General features: G+C 45.5%; 1 protein-coding gene across 1 annotated transcript in view; it reads right to left on the bottom strand.

Moving 5' to 3' along the window:
* Nucleotides 1–308: 308 nt before the first annotated feature.
* The window catches only part of SLCO3A1 (solute carrier organic anion transporter family member 3A1), a 140,487-nt gene continuing 120,531 nt past the window's right edge, over nt 309–20,264 (bottom strand). Inside the window, exons 5-10 of the mRNA XM_086471681.1 lie at nt 16,048–16,212; nt 13,894–14,092; nt 12,854–12,992; nt 8,294–8,469; nt 5,175–5,239; nt 309–688 (exon numbers count right to left, since the gene is read on the bottom strand). Coding sequence (XP_086327807.1) covers nt 309–688; nt 5,175–5,239; nt 8,294–8,469; nt 12,854–12,992; nt 13,894–14,092; nt 16,048–16,212 — 1,124 coding nt within the window. The remainder of the gene's footprint in view (nt 689–5,174; nt 5,240–8,293; nt 8,470–12,853; nt 12,993–13,893; nt 14,093–16,047; nt 16,213–20,264) is intronic.

A 20,264-nucleotide genomic window follows, 5' to 3' on the forward strand; every position in this document is an offset into this window, starting at 1 on the left:
CCCAAGCCTGTCCGTTTGCCGAGCTCCCCGATGAACCTCTCCTTGACGCCCTTCTTGGAAGCTCGTACGGTCATCAAAGGGGCACAGCGGGTCCCCGCTTTCTCCATCACCCCACAGGATGTCACAAGTGATCCCATTAAAAGATGCTGTTCTCAAGAATCCTGGTTGGGTCTGACTTTTAGAAAAAGACAAAAGTTTCCTGTGTTGCTGTTGCTGTTTTGCAGTTGTGTTTCTTCATCCGTGTTCTCTTCTTGTTTTTATTAAAAAGGACCCTTGTATTATTAATATAGTTCACCCCTCCACAGTCACTATAAAACAGACTCCATATTTTCACACCACTCATGATCTTCAAGGTTATAGATAAATTTTGTCCTATGTGACTGATTTGGGGGCACCGAGTCCCGCCCCAGATTGTCTAGGGTGAGAGTAGAGGCAAAAAACTCACTAGTGCTGAGACCACCTTCGTGGTTCTTGATGTATCTTTTATAGTTTTTCCTCAAGCACTGCCAGGTGGTTGTATATAAGATGAATGCAAAAGACTTCAGGGCTATAGCAATACTAACATACAGGTATCTATAGACCACATTGTCGTACAGCGCGCAGGCTCCTTGCTCGCCACAGAACGTGCTCCAAAACAGACACGTGGAGTCAATTCCAGCCCCAAAGATCAGCGGAGGCGGGATAAAACCTGTCAAAATAAGAGAGACAAATCATGCTTTTATGATCCTCGTGATAAAGAGCAAAGATATGGTTGCAGTGAATGGAAAGAGAGGATACTTTATCAAGGTTAACGGTCCCAGCTGCAGCCTGCGATTCTAATTTTTTAAGTTCTAAATCAACCTAAACAAAGCCTGTGGATGAGTTTTTAGCTTGGACTCAACTTCTACGGAAGAGATTCCTGCTGATATCAACATGCAGGAAGTATTTTACTCAAGTTTAAGTGGCTTTTATTAAGCTTCTCGTTCGCCTAATGAGACTGAGTGGAGGGATAAATGAAAGAGGAGGAGGAGAGCCTGGCAGCTTGTTCTCTGTTTAGATACTGGTAATTCTGCACTCTGGGGTGTTCACCTGAAGGATGTCATAGGACTCCAGTTCAGAGCCTCAAAGCAGCTGAGGCACTGAGGTCTAGTTTTGGACCTTTCCCTGACACAGAAGAAGGTTTTCTCCAGCTCTAAGGAAAATAAACAATGGCCTCTAATAGATGCCAAAGATTAAATCTGCAAAGAAGGGAAAATTTCAGTGCACCATTAAATGAACCATCACAGCATGATTCTCCCACAGCCACTGCAGCTAACTACTGATGAGTGTTTCTCAATCATAGTTTGCAGCAGAGCTGCAATCTTAAAGGAAAGTAATCACTCCAATCTCATTTAACCAATAAAGGCAATGTTTTTCTTCTCTACTTTTCCACATCTTACAGGGATATTGCAGAGGCCCCCTGTTTCACATTACCCCGACGGCGGCTAGGACATCCACTTCCAGCTTTGCACTTCCCAGCCAGCACATGTGCACCGAGCGTGCAGCACTCGGAAGAAAATGTGGATGTAATGTTAAAAATTTCTCTTCCTTCTGCTGTATTTATGGGGGAAGGCTGGAAGTGGATAAACCCTGGAAAAAACCCTGATCAATAAAATCATTGGTGTAGGTTAAGACAGCAAGCAAAGCAGAGCATCATATCTACTGAAATCCAACAGCAGGTAGGCACAACATACCCTTGACTGTATCACTGCATCTGTAGGTGCTGTGATGCCTGAGACTCCATAAATACACGCGTAGAAAAACGGACACAAGGACTGCAGTTTCTAGACAGAAAAGTGTTTAATCTTGGATCCAGTTTCATCATTAGCCTGGATTTCCATGCTTAAAAAAGATACCTTCCTTCAGATTGTCATGAACAAAACAGTGACATTCACGACATATATCCTAAGACTACAAATAAATTGGTTGTCTTCACTGTTCCCTGCGGTGACTGAGATCTCTTTATTTTATTTTATTTTGTCGATGACTAGTACTGTGCAGATTTTGTTTGATCTTCCTTATATGTTAATAAATGCAGGAGCTACGAAAGGCTATATGGGCTTTTGGTACTCATTTTAACCACTCATTAATAGCACAAATGTAAATAAAAACAGATGATAGAAAAGCAAGACAGTCTTTTTGTTAGAAACACTAGTTCCAGTCATCACATCGAAAAATCTGGTTTATGTTCTGGAAAAAAATGTCAGTGCCAGCTCCCTGTTTGTCATTTCAATGACTGGAAATTCCAGACTGCGCTGGTTCTGCTTCTAAGTTAAAAGATGCTTTCCTCCCCGCCCCCCCGCCCCCCAAACCCCTGGACAACCACATGCTCAACTTGGAATTTAAAAATTCAGCTGGGTTCCTGACAGAAACAAGCAAAGAGATTGTGCTGCTGAACACAGTCCGTGTGCCCAGTGCTGCACTGCACTAAGGTACATACATGTATGCCACCTAACGGGGTAACATCCAGATGTGGCAGTGACTGAGGAGGCAGGAGCTGTGTGCTTTTTGGACTAAGAAAAAACTGCATTTCGATCATAATTTTGAGGTGCGAGCCCCTACTTGTTAACTTGCTGAGAGATGTGGACACCAAGCTTTGGAGACACATAGGCTGAACTTCAGAGAGAGCCATCATCCCCATCTGCTAGGTTCAGCTGGCTTTCCAGGTTTTCAAGATAATTTGGCCTGGAAATTTTTCCTCGTAAGACTTGAGGAAGGACCTGTTTCACTGAGCTCCAAAGCTACAACTATGTGGGTACAGACACAGATGTGGAAACCTTAAAGAAAAAATACATGAAAAGCTTTTAGGATCCAGTGAGTGTTTCAGGTAATTTTTACCATAGGAAAGGATAAAAGACTCCCAGGAACAACCCAGTGCCTAGACCCTCTGAGACGTGGGAGTTGAAGGGTTGCACTGCAGATTGGGAAGTCCTTCTAAGAGAGAAACACTGTGTTTTTGTCATGTTGGAAGAAGTGAGGCAAGCAACATGGACTCAGAAAAAACAAAAGGAAGCACCCTGGCAAGTGGAGGCTTTGCTAGGATGCATGGTGAACACCATCCAGAAAGGATGTGCCTGGGATCTTACAAGTCTAAAACTCTTTGCCATTCCAGACATTTCCATTCCAAACCTTTGGCTCCAACAGCATTGCTTTACTCTCTTCTCTGAGAAACTGCAGTAACTTTTATATGAAGACAATGCTATGCTGCCCTCTCACAGCAGAATTCCTATGGAGTAAGATAATACATCCAGGAGGATATGAGAGTTCAGTCTTGTTTCATGTTATTACACTGAATATTAAAGAGATTCAATCATGTTTTACCTCTTACTGCAAAGTGTTGCAAAAATTTCTGCTATATATATATATTTCATTGCAGAAACTGCAGGGCTGTATAAAAAAATCTGCTTGTGTCTTACTGAAACCTATTAGCTACGATAGCACCTCCGGGTCTCATACCTCCTATATTTAATACTCTCCTTTGGTTCAAGAAGCAGCTATTATCACTCTCTTCTTAAGCCAAAGCTTAAAGGTGAACTGAAAAGCTTTTAAAATAAATCAGTAAAGCTATTCTCAAACCTCAGTTGTTAAGGGCAAAATTTGGATACCCTTGCTCATATTGAGAAGTGCCTTTCTCTTTATTTTCTGTGTGTTCAAGCTACACTGCTGATATGCTTCAGGATGTATTGTCTTATTTCATGGGAATTCCTTAAGTGTCAGAGCAACATATAAAAATTTGAGTTTAAATTTGTATTACAGCTTCTTTATTGGAAGAAAAAAAAAAAAAAAGATCTGTTCATCTTAAGCATACATGTCTGAGCCTGGTTTTGGAGGAATTCAAGATGTCACTATCTCAGGAGGTTTTTCTCTTTTGAAAGGAATGGAGAAAAAAATCTCCCTCCTGAAGTACTTTTTCCTTTGGAAACAACAGCCCACAGCCATCATCCTCGCACACTTGCCTGCTGACACTCCGCATTCAGCCAGCAAAAGCTGAAGACAGGCCAAAACCTGAGAGCGGCCCCGATAGCTAAAGAAAATGCTGTCTTTGCAAGGCTTGAACCAGAGCTGACCCAAGTCAACCCAGAAGCTTCCCTTTGAGCTATCTGAGCTCTGGATAAGATTGCTTGATGGAGCTTTCTGTATGACTGCAGTTACTTCACCAAAAGCAATGGAAATCTAATCGGCTTTATTGTAAACTGGGACCACCATGTCCTTTTCAGCTAATGGGGAATAAGGTGTTATAAAACTCAAGTAAATAAATGATGTCACTTATTCAAAGCAATGTACGGTACTGTTGATATTTGGTCTTCTACTTCCTAGTACCTTGCTGCAGCCTAGGAGATGGCATTTTACTCTCCAGCTCATTCCTTTGAGACTCGGGGGGAAGGTACTGCCCATGCCCTGCTAAAAAAAAGGTAAATTCTACCTCCACAACAGGCACAAATCCTGTGCATGAGATGGACCCACACAATGCTGGATCAGAGAGGATTTTGCCCTGAATCATTGAGATTAATGAGCAGAAATATAGGGGCTTTAAAATAAAAGCCATCTCTTCAAAAGGGGAGAAAACCTCCACCTGGAAACAAAAAGCAGGTGAACAACAGCCCAGTGTGTTCCTTTTAATTCGTACATGAGAAGCACACACCAGTCCAGCGGAGCAGCCACATGCATTTTAAAGGGTATTAACCCACAGGAGCAAACAAGGACTCAGCTTGTCTCAGTTCACTGTTTCCCTTTCTGAGAGCCCCAAAGGAAGGGACAAATGCACTATGTAACATAGGTCCTGTCCCTCAAAGGAGGATGAAAAGACATACCCCTCTACTTCAGCAATATGCAATACAGTAGTAATTTTGGAAGCTGCTGACATGTTAATAACAGCTATAGAAGAGTAACTGGTTGTGCGGGACCATGGCAGAAACGGCCATTTCTCACGCAGCACCACATTTTCTTCCATTAGCACAATTCAAATGGCAGGAAAAGTGCCTTCACAAGCCTTGATGTGATATCCTTCACAGAGAGGGCTTGGACTCTGTTGTGTCAGATGCCACTCATGAAAACCACAGCACTGCATGGAGGAGAAACAACTTTTGCATGTTAAAAATACAGTTTTCCATGAGGGAGGAAAGGATAGGAGAAGGACATGACATTTTTGTACCTACCTAGCAAACGGAGAAGCAGGAAAAGCACCCCCAAAGCGTAAGACTTGAGTTCGGGGCTCACGGTTCTGTAAGAAGGAGGGAGGGGGTGAGTGAAATCGATTTTTGTTGTTCTGCTTTGATTAACACACCCCGTGGCCATTCTGTGCTGTCAGCCAGGATGCCACCACCACCTCTTCAAAAAGTCATTAATGGGGTTTTTCTTCTCCCTTTGCCTGAACTGCCTACAGCCCTAAAAGTAATTGCATTGGTGATACGTTCAGGAATTTAGCTAAGTCATTAATAACAACAGCTAATCTTGTCATTGGATGGGGAAAAATGAAATTCCCATCCCAGTAAATCATCATTTACAAGCTCCCCATCATGCTTTCAAGGCTCCAGATGTTGAGAATTGGTGGGAGAAAACTTTTTGTTCTGAGACTTCTCAGACCACTGGAAACAAAAGAGAGAAGGGAGGATGATGGACCAAAAGAAGACTAGTTTTCATGGGCATGTGATCAGTGTGTGACTTTTTTTTATGCTGGGAAGACAATGATTGCTATGAACACAACCCACTCTATTGCATTAGTGTTACCCTGCAAAGGTGCTTTAAAAATAATTCATGGCTTTCTAATTCGCTTAGCTCAAGGATGCTACTGGCTAAAGTCATCCTCTTGGGGTAGGCTCAGCAAAGCCTTTGGAAGTTCAGAAATCATTAATTTGGTCCTAAGTCTTATAACAGCATTTTATTTCCCACATTATATAAAGGCTGGGAAAACAGGGCAGTGATCCCCATATGAACAGATTCATCACACAGGGGAATTTTAAAGGCCTAAGCTGCCTCTTCCATTAGCTCCTTACAGAGGTCTGCAGGCAGCACTGGTAGTGGCACCCATGGTGGCAGTGGTGGTCCTCCGTATAAACACATTGGAGAGGCATCAGACAACACTGATAAAACAGCAGTAAAGAGCAACAGGTTTTAAGTTGAGAAGACCATTCTCATCACCTGCCCTCATCTCACACACCACACCAACCATGTAACATCGTACTGTGACTCCTGCATGAAGCCTGTGACCTCTGGCTGAATTTCAGCGGAGTTTTCAGGCAGAACCCCATGCTCAATATCAAGCCTTTACGCCATGAAGCACTATCCTTAGAAAAACATTTCAGTGGTTATCGCTTTGGCTCAAATAGGATTCTACAGTAGGGTGGGAAATGAAGGAAAAAGGAGTATTGAAGTTTATTTTATGGAAAAAATAGATTACCATGTGAAATATTCACAGTGGCTTTTTAATCAGTGGTGGTGTCCATCGGTCCACCTTTTCTTATTTAAGACCAAAGTCAATTCCCATACCTGAGGGCAGAGTAAAAGTTGCCACCTGGAGACATCTCCTTTTCTCACCGACTACAGCAGTGACCAAATGACTTACCTAGACAAGACATCTAATTTGTAGACCTGAAGTTCATTTTTAAATTAATCATACAAGCTGCCAATGCCACTTGTCACTGCCATGGACACTAGGGACACAGCCATGCACCAAAACGTCCTTTTAGCAATCCAAGATGGCAGTTGCAAGAGAGCATGAGGTGTTACATGGCGAAGAGCTCTTCCCCATACATTTCAGTAGCTATCAGTGATTCTGAGGGGAGTGTAGTTACTAATTTGGATGTGTGAATTGTTTATCTCTTACAGCTGTGAGCTGAATATTTTTAATATTCCCCTTTCTCTTCTTATTCCTTTATATTCTTCCTCCTAGCTGGCGACTGGCTTATCTCATTTGAAGTAGACATGAAGACGTCTCCATTCAGGATCCTACAGGTGCTGGCAGCTCCCTTGAACAAAGAACTCTTCAAACTTCAAATTACTTTTGCCACAATATTTATCATGAGAAATTTGATTTCCCTTTAGCTACTGTAGTTGCAAAGAGAGAAACGAACTAGTAGGTGGAATATCTCATTTCGTATCCTGCAGGGAGACATGCCCTCACAGAGCTGTTCTGTCCAAGACCCACTCAAGAGTGTGTTTCTAATACAGACCTTATTGATTGAATTTTATTGGAATTTTCCAGGCAGCAGAATGGATCTGCTATTTATGCCTCTAGTTATTATTCTCAGCAAGTGACAGCCTGGACAGATAAGTAATTCTGGAAAACGTGGGCTCAGATATATACGTATATCATAAGGTGAAGTGTTCCATGTGTCTGGAAATAACACAAGGTCAGTTATTTGAATAAGCTACTTTTGCTCACCTATTCATACTGGTTCAAATCAGAGATGTCCTTCAGACTTTCAAGTTCCTTCTGTTCTTGGACTTGGTCCAGGGTGAGAGAAGTTAAACTCTAGCCAAGAGGGTACTGACCAAAACTAGCCTTTGCCGCAGCCTTTCATTTTTCCATGGTTTCTATGATCTCCAGGCCGTCTCTAAAGGCATCTTATTAAGCCATTATGTGCTGAGAACATGGGGCTGCAATTCTGCCCCTTTCCTGATGCTGGTGGTAACGTCCTTACTACCTAGACTGGAAGCTGCACATCTGTACTTCCCATCCCATGCTAATCCCAGCCTTGGCCAGCACAAGCCTGCCACCTTTCTTTGCAGCATCCCTGCAGGGATCTTCTTGGTTTGCAAGCCCAGTCCCTCCTCACTCCCACTTTACCACAGCTGTACTTGAGCAATTCCCATGTTCTCTCCAGCAGGTCAGTACTGTAGGCACTGAACTCGTGGGGCCGTGCCACAGATGAAGCAGGTGCTACCGAGCAAAACAATGGCTTAGAGAGAAAATGATGTAATTAACACTTGAAACAACAGGGCTGAAATTCAAGCAGGACTGCTCAGGCTTTCACATCCCCAACTCCTAGGGGAGAAAGCCTGTGTCCACAGCTCCTCACTTGCTGAGGAGGTTCAAAATATTTTGAAAATATATGCAGCTCTTTCAAGGTGTCTCCACCAGGGAGTGCTTAGTCAAAGGAGGATTTTCTGATGGACCTGGGGACAGCCAGTACAGCCTAAAAGGCAGAGGCCAGGAGCTGTGCAGGACCCTCTGCTCCCTGCAGCTCCCAGAGGTACCCCATGGTCCCCCCAGCCCTGCTCCCACCCCAAGAGCAGCCCCATCAAGCTCCTTAGTTGCTCTCTGCAGTGGTCCTACCTGATGAGTATGATGACTGACGGTGTCTGCGCCATGGCCCCGATCATGCTGCAAACACACATCACACAGAGGAATGTCAAGAAGGCCTCTTCGCAGCCGGGACTGGGGCATTTGCCAGGAACGACGGTGGCATTTTCAGCAGGGACCGAGGTGAGGCACGAACAGCCACTGAGGTTCTGCAGAGGAGCACAGGGGTTCAGGAGAAGGCAGAGCTGCAGTCCCCACCACCTGCCCTCTGTAACAAGGGCTTGCCAACAGCAACTCTGAATCCTCTAATGGTCAATTAAGTAACTCCTAAATGCTTACTTGAGGGGGGTTTAGAAAGAATTTCAGAAGCTAGTCAGCTCTGATGCATGCTACCAGCAAGGGAGAGCAGTCCCTTGGCTTGTTTCTTTTCTTCTGCTCCTTTCAAGTCTCTCCCATAAATGTCACTGTGACAAAATTATTACCAAGTTATACGCCTTTGGAGGAGAATAAAGAAACGATCTGTGTCCCTGAGACAAAGAAGATCCCCAAATGATGGTTCTAATTACTTTCTTATTTACCTCCGTCCTCTTGGCTGTTGCAGTTAAACTGAAGTACATTAAAAGCAGGTAAATCTGCACCTTGTTCTTGGCTGTGGCTTCAGAGCCTGCTTCCAGCACCCTGAATCCCAGGAAGGAGCCACTCACGATGGGTGCTGCAGCTGAACTATCAAAGCGTGGTGGCACAGGCACCGCTGGACTCAAGTGCACTACAGGGCTACTAACTGACATCTGGCTCAGAGGGATTTGTGTTGAGCTAAAAGCTGAAGTCAGGCAAGATAAAGTTTATCAATATGTGATCAGAAGGGTGGCGAAACGACTGCATTTTTCTTTGATCTCTCCAGCAAGTGCAGGATTTGAAAAGAAGCTTTGTTTGCCAGTCACAGATTTAGGGATTTTTTTTTTTTTTTCTTATTTTTCAACTTGCCCTCCTGAATTTCTGAGTGGGGGATATCTGTGCAATTAAGGCACACAATACTACCACAAAATCCCTTAACGAACACAGAATGAAACGATCATAAATGATTCATGGCTTGTCTTCATCAGCCCGCTGGGTTTGCAGGTCACATGTTTGTAAGAGGAGTAATGCCATAAAATAAAACACATTGAAAACCAGCTAAATCTCCTCCCCTTCTCCCCTACCACATTCAAGCAGAAATTCCTTTGCTTTTCTGCTGGGGTCCCCTTAGGACCATACAAAAGCACACTTTCTGGTTCACTGACTCTGAAGATAAGGATCCGCAGGGATGCTACTCCAGCCTTTCTGACACCAATCTCTTTCTTCTGCATAGGAGTCAAATGATTTTCTTCCAAGTAAGTGCACAGAGGGCAAGAGAGACTGCAGTGCAGAACTCCAGGAGACCTGGAGTAGACATGCAGGTGCCTTTCCGGCTGGCAAGCAATAATTAACATAACAAATTCCTGCGCTGTGAGTTAGAAGCTGCCACCTGAAGGCTTTGAGATGGTGACAATTAGCACCACTGCAGTGCTGTTTGCACAGAGACAACAGGAATTTGTAGTTCCTGGCTCTTACTGCAGCGCATCGCTAGCATCCAGCCTGGACACAGCCCCGTGGATTAAAACCCACCCAGGAAGTCCAGGAAAGTACATACGTGTGATGAAATGCACCAAAATATCCTGGGACAAAATTCCCATTATGGCAAACAGGCAGAACTGGTTGCTTATTTCCCATGCGCTCTCATCAATTTAGAGAAAGTACCTGTTTCTGGCAATGGTGGGGCTGATTCTCCTCCCATTGGTGTGGGAGGTCCCCACCTCCATTGCCTGCAAATCTGCCCCTCAATCTGCTTTTTCAACTATTTTGCACCAAGGTACTGGCCCAAAGCAGTGTCAATAGTTTGTACCAACTACATCGGCTTGCTTAGCACTGCACCTCATCCTTACCTGGGAGATCTTTGATCTTTTATTACTGATGCACTATACAACTCATAGACATCAAACAAGGAAACATCAAAGATGGAGTTTTACCTTTGTCCCGTGGAAAGGCAACTTTTTGCTACCTGTGCCAAATTGCTATAGATTCCCTTGTCTGTAACCCCACTGTATTCAATCACACATTATCACAGCCTTCCACTGCCCAGCAGCTTGCACACCCAGATTTTCTGTGTGCACGTGAAGCTGCACAGATGCAGAGTTTGCATCTTTAATAGCATCCTAAGTTTGGGGTAATTATCTAGGCAAATTACCCATGATTTTAATTACTCACTGTTTTTTAAATCCTAACTGACAGGGAAGGGACAGGCTGGTACTTGAGTGAAAAGCTGTGGGATGCCAGCACGGTAATGTCAGGCTGGAATTCATGCATCTCCAGCCAACAGGTGGGAGAAGCAATGTCATCAAACAAACAAGATGCACGGTCAAAGGCCCTGTAGGCAAGGGTCACTCCCAGGAATGGCTTGAAAAAGAAATTCCTGAGGGTGCCAGAGCTCTGCCTATCAGCACCCATACTCCTACAGCTTGCTGGACAGGTGCACACCTGCAACCAGCTCAGTAAGAGAAGAAATGAAAAAGAAAAAAACTAACTGAACTATACATTGCTTTTAGAAATTGTTCACCGAGGAAAAGTGGAGAGAGGCAGTCAGAAACGTCCAATGCCATAAAGTTAAATAAAGCATTCAGAGAATTTTATGTCCCAGTAAAAAGCAACCCTTGGCTCATCACAAGCATGTAACATTCACAAGACCCTCTAGACAGGTCATTACCTGGATTATGGGTTTAAAACCTGGTTTGGCAGTTTGGCTTTGCCTCAGGGCCATTGCATGGCCAAACTGGTCCATAATTCTTGATAACACCCTTTCCAGAGGATGCTATTGCTTCACTAACTTGTGTTCGAAACACTACTGCAAAAATGCCCACAAAACAAAGCGACGAAAAGAACCCCAAGACGATGACAAAAAGGCAAAATAAGAAAGAATGAGAGGGTGAGGGAGAGTGAGGTGTTTGCTTAGAGTTTTGTTCTTGCAGAGCACGAGGTCAGGCAGCTGCAGACTGAAGGAGCAGAGCTGATTTTTCATGACTGTGCTCCTTCCAGAGGAGCCACAGCTTTGCCCTGAACCGCACAGCAAGGAGGTCACTCCCACACTCCAGCCATGCACCACACCGACTGTATTCTTGCTAAGGGCTCGGTGAAATGGCGAGACACTATTCTGTGTGCCCTGTACAAGCTGGCTTCTTGTTAAAATGATCATGGTGCCACCCAAAGTGTCTCTTTTTGGAAGGAGGAGGAGGAGAAGGAGGAGGAAGAGGGCGGGAGGTAACACCTTCGCATGTGCCACACTTGCAGAGTCCCTTGTGGGGTTGCTGAAAGCACCCTAAAATTGTGGTACTTCAAAGGGAGGCCTATGTCTCTGAGGCTGGGGTGGGAATTGAAGAGAGAAGAGGCTTAAGCAGGACGAGCTCCCAGGTCATCTGGGCTGTGGGGCTGCATTTGCTGGCACCGAGCTTGTACCCCTGCTCACCAGCAGTCGCAGGCGGTTTGTCTCTTTAGGGCAGTAAGGGAGGTTTGATATCTCCCCAGAAAGGAAGGATGAAGCCATGGAGGGATAATTGTAGGTGGTGAGCACTGATGTCCCTGCAGCCACAAATGGTCACTGCAACCAGGCTGACCTCCCACAGGCTCCGCTCAGGCAGTATGGCAGTGGTCACCATGCCTGGCACTGCCCCAGAAAGGAGCAAGGGCTGCAGGAACCCCAACAGTTCCCACCCACGGGAGCAGCAGGCACTCATTTTCAGCATAACCAAGAAGACATTAGAATTTTATCAGCAAAAAATGGAAAAGCAGGCTTTTAAGATACTGTTAAAAATTCCCCATGTCTTCTTTACACACTGATAGTTTGGTCTTCAAGAGTTTTCTAAAGGAAATAATCTGTTAGATATGGAGAACTGAAAAAGGCAGAATGTCTTTGGATGGAATTTCTGCTCCTTTGACAACTGCTCTTGCTGCTGCCTCAGAGAAAAGCAGGTAAAGGGAGAAGCAAGAGGAATGGAAGGAAAGCTTAAATGAGGGTGAATAAAACCAGGATCTGGTCATACGTGTCTAGGAACCAGACGCAGGACAAGAGCAAGAGGAAAAAGAATAGAAGGACTGGGCAGGACAAACATGGGCAGGTGGAGAAGTGGGGAGATGAGGAGCTGCAGGAGAAAAGAGAAGCTGGTCCCACAGCGCAGGCCAGCAAGCTCTTGCAGAGGATCTGGGTTCTGCCAGTGGACAACTGTGTAGATCTCCTCTCGTGTTCTGTGCTCCTGTCCTAAGGAGAATGACCAGAGGAGGAGGATGGGAAATCCCACCCTGCTCTGTGGGTGACCCTGGCAGACTGCTGCTGGATCAGCGGGCATGGATGCCACAGAGTGAAAAATGGCAGCGGCTCAGGCCCCTCATACCTCAGAGGTTAGCTTTTGGGGGTGTAACCACTGCTGGCTGTAAGTGAGCTGCTGTATCAGATACGCACTAACCCCACTCACTTGCCCTCACAGAATCGTTCCTACAGGCGAGAGGTCCTCAGGAAAGCCGACTCACCGTGCTGCTGCAGCCAGCAAAGCAGGCAGATAAGTATGTGACCCCGTCTGCCCCACAGACTGGAGTGAAGGAATCAGTTTGGCATTCACAGTTGTTATTGCAGTGGGAATATGGGTCCAGAGATGAGGTTGGAGTTGAGCTGTAAGAGAAACAGAAAGAGAAATTAACGGTCAGCGTGATGAAATCAGTCAGCTTTTCCAATCGTTGCCACACAAAGATGGCTTTGAAGGGGGGTAGTTACGGCAATCAAATTACAAAAAGCAGTGGGAAGTCTATCTGGGTCCCAGCTTTAAGAAATCCAGGCTACAGCCTCTCCTTGGGGACAGAAATGCCATGGCCACTATCCCTCTGCAACAGGGAATCTAATGCGAGGCTTGGGCTGCCTTGTTACCCCGAGAAGCCCCAAGGAAACCCAAAGAGGTGCTGTGGAGATCACTCTGTATTTTTCTAGAACAGTAACTGTGAGAAGCTGAGAGCCTGAAGCTATCTTTTAAAGAGTCACCACTGCACACTGAGGAGCACCAGAAAAGAAAATACAGAATAACTCTCTCCAAGTCCTGTGAACGCCACAGGGCACAGTGTACCTCATTTCTCCCACTAAAATGGTCCTGGAGCCATGCATACTCTCTCCTCACCATATCTGAATTTCCAGGCATCTAAAATTTGGTTCTACAGATTTCTCTCAGGCACTTAAATAAATGTACAAAGCCGTGCATGTCCCTCGCTGGCAGAAGAAACTAGACAGTGCAGTGGACCCGATGCTACGTAGGTGGGCACGTAGAATCAGGTCTGGCACCTTTTGACACAGTTTGACTGACTTTAGTAAAACTCACTCGGTCAGCTGCAGGTACTCAACTCACAGCGATGAGTGTCACGAAAACATCCCAAACTAAGAGCCCTGTACAACACTGCCTTCTACATGCTTGCTCTAAATGGCTGTCTAATGGCCTGCACCACCTGAAGGGTGCCTGTCGAGGACAATAACATGGCATTTATGTTGGTAAGGCTGTGTAAGACCCTGAAACCTTCTGAGGACTCACTTGTTTCCATAGGGAACAGTAACCCCTGCCACGGGTCCCGTGTCACATCCCAGGAACAGGAAAGACACATAGCAAGCTGTGGACACCAGGTTCACCAGCATGGCCATCCTGATGGCTCCCAGAGCAGACAGGCTGAGCTTCTTCACCAAGAGGCCACCCAGAAATATGCCCAGACATGCGCATGGGATCGCTGTCATCCCTGCAAGAGGAAAAATCAGTTAGCAAGCAGCGTGAACGAGGCTCAGTAAACCACACTATGACAGCTTTTTACTTTCCAGGGTGCTAGCATGGGGAAACCTTGTAATGACCAACTGCTGGAGTAGCACCAAGATGGGGTTGCCCAAAAAAAGAGGAACAGATGCAAATGGGTATGCTGCCTTGCACAGAGGAACTGGGATCTTCTTCCAGTTCTCATCCATATTGGAGAGAGATGCCAAAATTGCTGAGGCTGGCCCACCCTATCCTAAGCAGCAGCATCTGTAATGCTTCCTGCAACAGTTGGCAGACTAATAAAGTAAAGAATTTTCTGAGGTATCTAAAGACTATGGATGAGCCCTACTTGGTATACTTCACAGCACTCTGATCTTCGGAGATTAGGCAACAGCTACATTTGAAAATATGAAGTCTCTAAGAATCTTCTTAACTGTGAGAAGCAAAATCACTGCCAGAATTGACTCACTTTCCAGGCACAGAAAGGCATTATCACACTAAGCTTGTCTGGGTTCACTTTTATCCCTTTGCTGCCAGTCATACTCCAGACCTTACCTACTCCGGGCTAAGCTTAGAAGTGCATCCAAATCCTGGCATTTCTGGACTCCTATAAATGCTGTGTGGGAAATCTGGTAGCAACTTTGTTTGAATTAAACAAGTTCTTGTGAGGACCACGGATATATCAAAGTCTCCTTTCCCACTGCTAGGTCAGAAGCAGGATGCGCTCTGGCTGACAGGTGATCCCCTCTTTGCTGACCATCCAGCTGTACTCACATGCTGACTGGTCAGGCATCTCCCACCAAACAGCATCGTGGTTTTCCTTCTCCCAGCGGGTAAAACAGTGAAGGTGCTTTCCTTTGCCAAGACTTTAATTTTCAGGAAAGATGGAAGAGCGTAACGTCTTTAAGACCTCTGCCCTTCTGTCAAATCCTACTAAAATTTGCCAGTGAAATCCTCCTCCTGGGGTAGGCATGCTTGATTGCAGGAGATTGTTTCTTTTGGAAAACCAGGCCAAAATCAGAAGATATCGATGAGTTCAATGAGAAAATAAGTAACTGTCAGGAGAGCAGCTTGCAAGCTCCTTATTTTGATATTACGATCCACCCATTTCATGATGTCCCAGTTTTTGATAGATCACTGCCAGCTGCCCATCTGGCGAGCTGTGGTTGCAGATCATCCAAGATCAACTCGCAGATACCTTAATTGGGTGCTGCCAAGAGAACGGCTGTCATAAACAATCGCTAGGCCTGCTTGGGAATGAGCAGCAGGAGAAAATAAATGAAGATCCTGCCTGTGCATCAGTGTTCTGACAGGAAATGAATGAATATTAAGAAATATATGTACGTGAAACCACAGCAGCATAGCGCGGTCAGAGAGAAGGGGCATTTGAAAGACAATCAAGCTGCACTAGCTCGGGTATTTCAACTGCTGATTGCAATCCTGTCATTTCCAGTCCAAGGGGAAAGGAGGGACTAGTAGGAGAAACTGGGCTTCCTAAGCCAAATGGAGATGGGCTGGAGAACCCTGGGATACCTGATCGTACGACAACCAGTTTGATGGGAGTCCTGTTGCTCGGTGAGCAAGTGCAGTCTTGGGCAACCAAATATCCCAGTTTTGTTGTGATTTCTGCCGTACTTCAGGGCTATCACAGACTTTCATACCCTGCCTGTATCATACCACTTCTCACACAATGGACTCAGCTATAGGGGAAGTGATAGCGGAGAGCGCAGTCGAGGAGGAAGGATGCCAGAGGTCTGCTCTGGGCTCTGCAGCCAAGGCACAGCTGGAGCCCAGCCCTCCCACTCACAGACACATTTCCAAATGTTGGGCCAAGTCACTTTTTGGGCAGCCTAACCAGTGAGACTGGTTGTGGTTACCAGACATGCTGAACGCTTTTAAATGCCTCTGGATGCTCGAGATTTGGTGGCCCCTGTGGTTACTCACCCAGGAGCTGGTTGGCAGATGAGGTGGTGAGGTTGAACTGCTGCTCCAGGTACTTCCCCAGGAAGGCAGCGAAGCCGGCCACCACCGCGATCTCCATGCAGGCCGCCAGGATGATACAGGTGAAGACGGGATTGGAGAGCAAGTGCTTAGTTACTTTGGGGATCACTAGAAGAGAGGAAAAAGGAAGAGGTGTTTTCGTGTAGGTTCTACTCGAGGTGCTGGAGATGCCAGCGTAGGACAAACTCACTTCAAATCAGGAGTAATTTTCTGTTCTGCACAGACAAGCTGGTGAAATGTGGCAACAAAGTGAAACACCAGAGGAGTGTTATCTCAAAATATCAGGAGGGTGCAAAAAGAAGTCACCTGTCATTATGTTTACATTTTACAGATGATTTTGAAATTTTGGAGGATGAGTGTTTTCCAATACTGCTTTTGTTTTCCCCCACAAGGAAGTCAATCAAAGCCTAGTATTTTCTTTGTCCTTCTCCTTTCCCTGCTTGCTTCCCATGAACAACGCTAAGCCAGCCGATGGGTGCAATGAGTACTGTACTCAGCAGCACACAAATTCTTGCAAGCTTTCAGACACAAGCTAACCCAGCTCACACTTGGCCTTTCCTTCTCCAGCCATCCAGACTTGCTTCATTTTCTTATTCTCACGTAACAGTGGCTCACTTGCTGAAGGACACCTTTTTGCAGCACATCTGGGTGCAAGCTGAAATCCTCCTGCTTAGCCTGGGGCCACGGCCACCCATGGACATAAGGGACCTCATGCCTGGGACAGGCATGTCAGTCTGCGTGTCCCCATAACCCAGAGCTTCACCAGCCAAGCAACACCTTCCATGCAGACCCTACCAGCTTTGGGCAAGGGTGCAAAAGGACGTGCTGAGCTATTCACTGTGTAAGATGCACACACACTGGCTTAAGTTTCATGATCCCTTAGCTCCTCCTTCCCGAATCATTAGTGTCCAGAGTCCTCTTCTCCAAGCCCATCTCTATTTCCGATAAGCAAACACAAGTTACCTTACAAAGGGAAATCTGCTAATGAATCAGATAGCACATTTTCTACTTCAGCGAACATTTTAATTATTGCCAAGATAACACAGCTTGAAGAGGGGAGCATCCCAGTACAGAAGAGAGCCTTGCTTTGTCTCAATATCTGATGACTAATTTCTCCCTGAATTAAAAGTGAAAATCATTAAGTTTGAAAATTACCTTGCCGAAGTGTAGTGAAGCCTCAATGGACCCCTATTTGCATTTTGAAAATCCATCCCCCATATCCCCTATGGTGTACCAGGGTCTAGCAGATGACAGATTTCTCTGGTGTTGGCTTCTCTTTTCCCTTAGGGCTTTTTTTTGGTGCAAAATCTAATTGCACTGGCCTCCGCAAGTGAATGCACAGCTCTTTGTCAAGGCTCTGCTTGGGTCCCCTTGGTCCTTTCTTGGGCGGGGAGGGGAGGAGCAGGAAAAGATTATAATTAGGTTTGATCTAACCTTTTTGGAAGGGGCCACTCCGCAGTTTCTCGTCTCTTTATAACACAAATGTTTTTCATGCTGTATAAAATTCTGCCTTCCTTAGGATTTGCTGAACATAATGAAGGTGCAGGAGGCATAGTGGGTTTTAGCAGAACAGGAAAAAAAAAAAAAAAAAAAAGAGAAAAAACATACTGGAAGGGAGGAATGGGGTTGAGGGGATTCAGACATGGATAGATCTCAGAAGCTACCTGCTGCCTCCTTCAGTTCTTTGGTGGCTGCCTACAGAATTTCCCCTTCTTGCCAGGAAAAGGAGGGAAAATGTAAAGGTGAACTTGGCAGCGCTGAGCTTGAAAAGCCATATTTAAGGTATTAATGCCTGTTGTGCCTCTGAAGTTCAGTTTGTTTGAGATTAATGGATTCCTCGAGATGCAGTTTTCTGCCAATCCAAATGCAAAGACACAAAGGTCTACCTCTAACTTTACCCAACAAATAATAACAGCCTGTCTTTTGCAGGAGAGAGCTGAAGATCATAGACATTTATTCCCGAAGTTGGCGAGGCTCGTACCCAACCATCACGCACTACCAAGGTCAAAATCCATCCTTTGTATTTGGGGATGGGCAGCAAGAATTTTGCAGAGTTACTGCACCATCTCACACAAGAGAGGAGGCCCTCGTGACTGCCTTGCCTGGCAGTATTAGGCTACGAGTTCCATGACTTCATCATTGCTTCTCCTCCCTGTGTGTCCGGGTGTGAGTTTTCTGGGACAGATTCTGTCCTCCACTGCATGTTTGATCACTGTTTACTGCAACAGGGCTCTGTACCAGCTGGAGGGTATAACACAAAACCCAGTGCAGAGTGCAGAGGCAACGCAGACAGTGCCTGGCAGCCTCCACCACCACCTCAGCCAGGGCCAGCTCGTTCCCTTTCATTTTCTAAGGGAAATGACAGGAGGATCCCCATAGAAATGAATATCCTTTCATCTTGCTACTGCCACCCATTAAGATGAATCATTTGACACCTGCTGCTGCCTTATCTGTCTCAGTTCTTGGGGTGAAATACCTCTGGGAACAAGACTAAAAGTCAGCAGTGAATTTTAAAAATCTCTCAATAGACTAGAGTGATGTGCTTTCAGCTGCCTGGCATATGGTGCTGGTAGGAAGGGGGAATGGAAAATATCTGATGGGGCAGGAAAGCCCTGGGGAACACAACAGATAAGCATGGTGGTACTTCACTGGAGTAGATTCCAGCAAAAGCCATGATAAACGTTACCCTGCACCTTGTGGGCCCAAAGGTCAGCTGAACACTTTGTAGCAGCACTTTGGAGATATAAGTCTGAGGTTGAAGCCCATTCGTCAAATGGGAAAAGGAAAAGGTCTTTTGGATTCAAACGACTCTCAAAAATCTACTTGGAGAACCCACAAGCTGTATCAGACATGGCACAGACGCACCCTCCCACGCTCAGAAGGACCATTTAACATCCTTATCCCAATGAACCAAATATGCTACAGAAATGATGGCAGAAAAGTGATTCTCATTGCCATGGCAAGACAGACTGAGAAGAACAAGAAACCTAAGCCTCTTTTCACAGCTGAAGTACTTAAAACCCAGTTCTTCAAGTTCATCCATGTGCAGCGTTGGTCATAGGATCATATACAGGTTGGAAGAGATTCAGGAGGACGTCCCAAAGCTCTCCAACACCCCTGCTAATCTTTTGACTTCCCACCTTTTAACACCCTCAGCAACACCCATGACAAGGCATCAAGCATCCTTCCTATCTCCTGCTGCGGGGCCAGCTGCGGGTGACAGGCCACGAGCTTGACAAGCAAACGCACCAAGTAGCTTTGATTTGTCACTAAACATCAGTGAGTACCGGGGATAATTGGCAACCTCATTACATGAGGTTTAACTACTCTCCAGAAACGACAAACTATAATCATCACGTTGGTGCTTGAAATGAATTGTTTGGAACATTACAATCACCAAGGCCCCTTTTTCCAGTTGGAGCACCCTACAGAGACATGTTTTCAATTTGCAGTAAAGATGAGGAACACAGAAAGCAAAGTAATAAATTAGAGGGAGGTTTACAGCCCAGTCCACCTAGGACAATGTGGCGAGAGAAAGGTGAAATGTAGCATTGAGCCAAAATACTGCTTTCTAATAGTATTGTAGGCAGCAAGCCTTGGATCTGAATAGAAAACAAAAGGCAAAATCTCCACCTGGCTTGAGGAATAAGGAATGAAGAAAATAGCACAGGCAGCAAGAAGAAAAAAACTCCTGGAAAGAGGCAGCTCCTATAAAAGAGAAGATGGAGTAAAGCAAGAGGCACTGAAGAACTCTCAGATGAGTTTAATATGGCGAAGTCCACGGGGCCTTGGCAAAATTAGCATCGCAAAGGGTATGAAGGAAAAGCACGACACCCCTGTCAAAGAGGCTTCTTGACAGATACAAGCTTGAAGCAACAGTAACATTCTCACAGATGAAAAGCAGGTCCTCCTAGTTTATCATCTTGTCTCCAGCAACCACCTTTGCTCGATTTCATAGAGGGACGGAAACCTCCCTCACCTGTGTCACAGAGGTCACAGCAAGGCACAGGATCTTTCTGGAGACATACTCTGCCTGACCTCAGCTGCTGCTCAGCTTCTACCCCAAAGTATGCAGACAGAAGGCTTTTCTGTATTAATCAAAGCTTCTGATAACAAGGATGCTGGCTTTGAAACAGTCAAGAAGAACCTGCCAACAAAGC

Source organism: Leptosomus discolor, chromosome 11, assembly GCF_034619465.1.
Source record: "Leptosomus discolor isolate bLepDis1 chromosome 11, bLepDis1.hap2, whole genome shotgun sequence".
Taxonomy (NCBI): domain Eukaryota; kingdom Metazoa; phylum Chordata; class Aves; order Leptosomiformes; family Leptosomidae; genus Leptosomus; species Leptosomus discolor.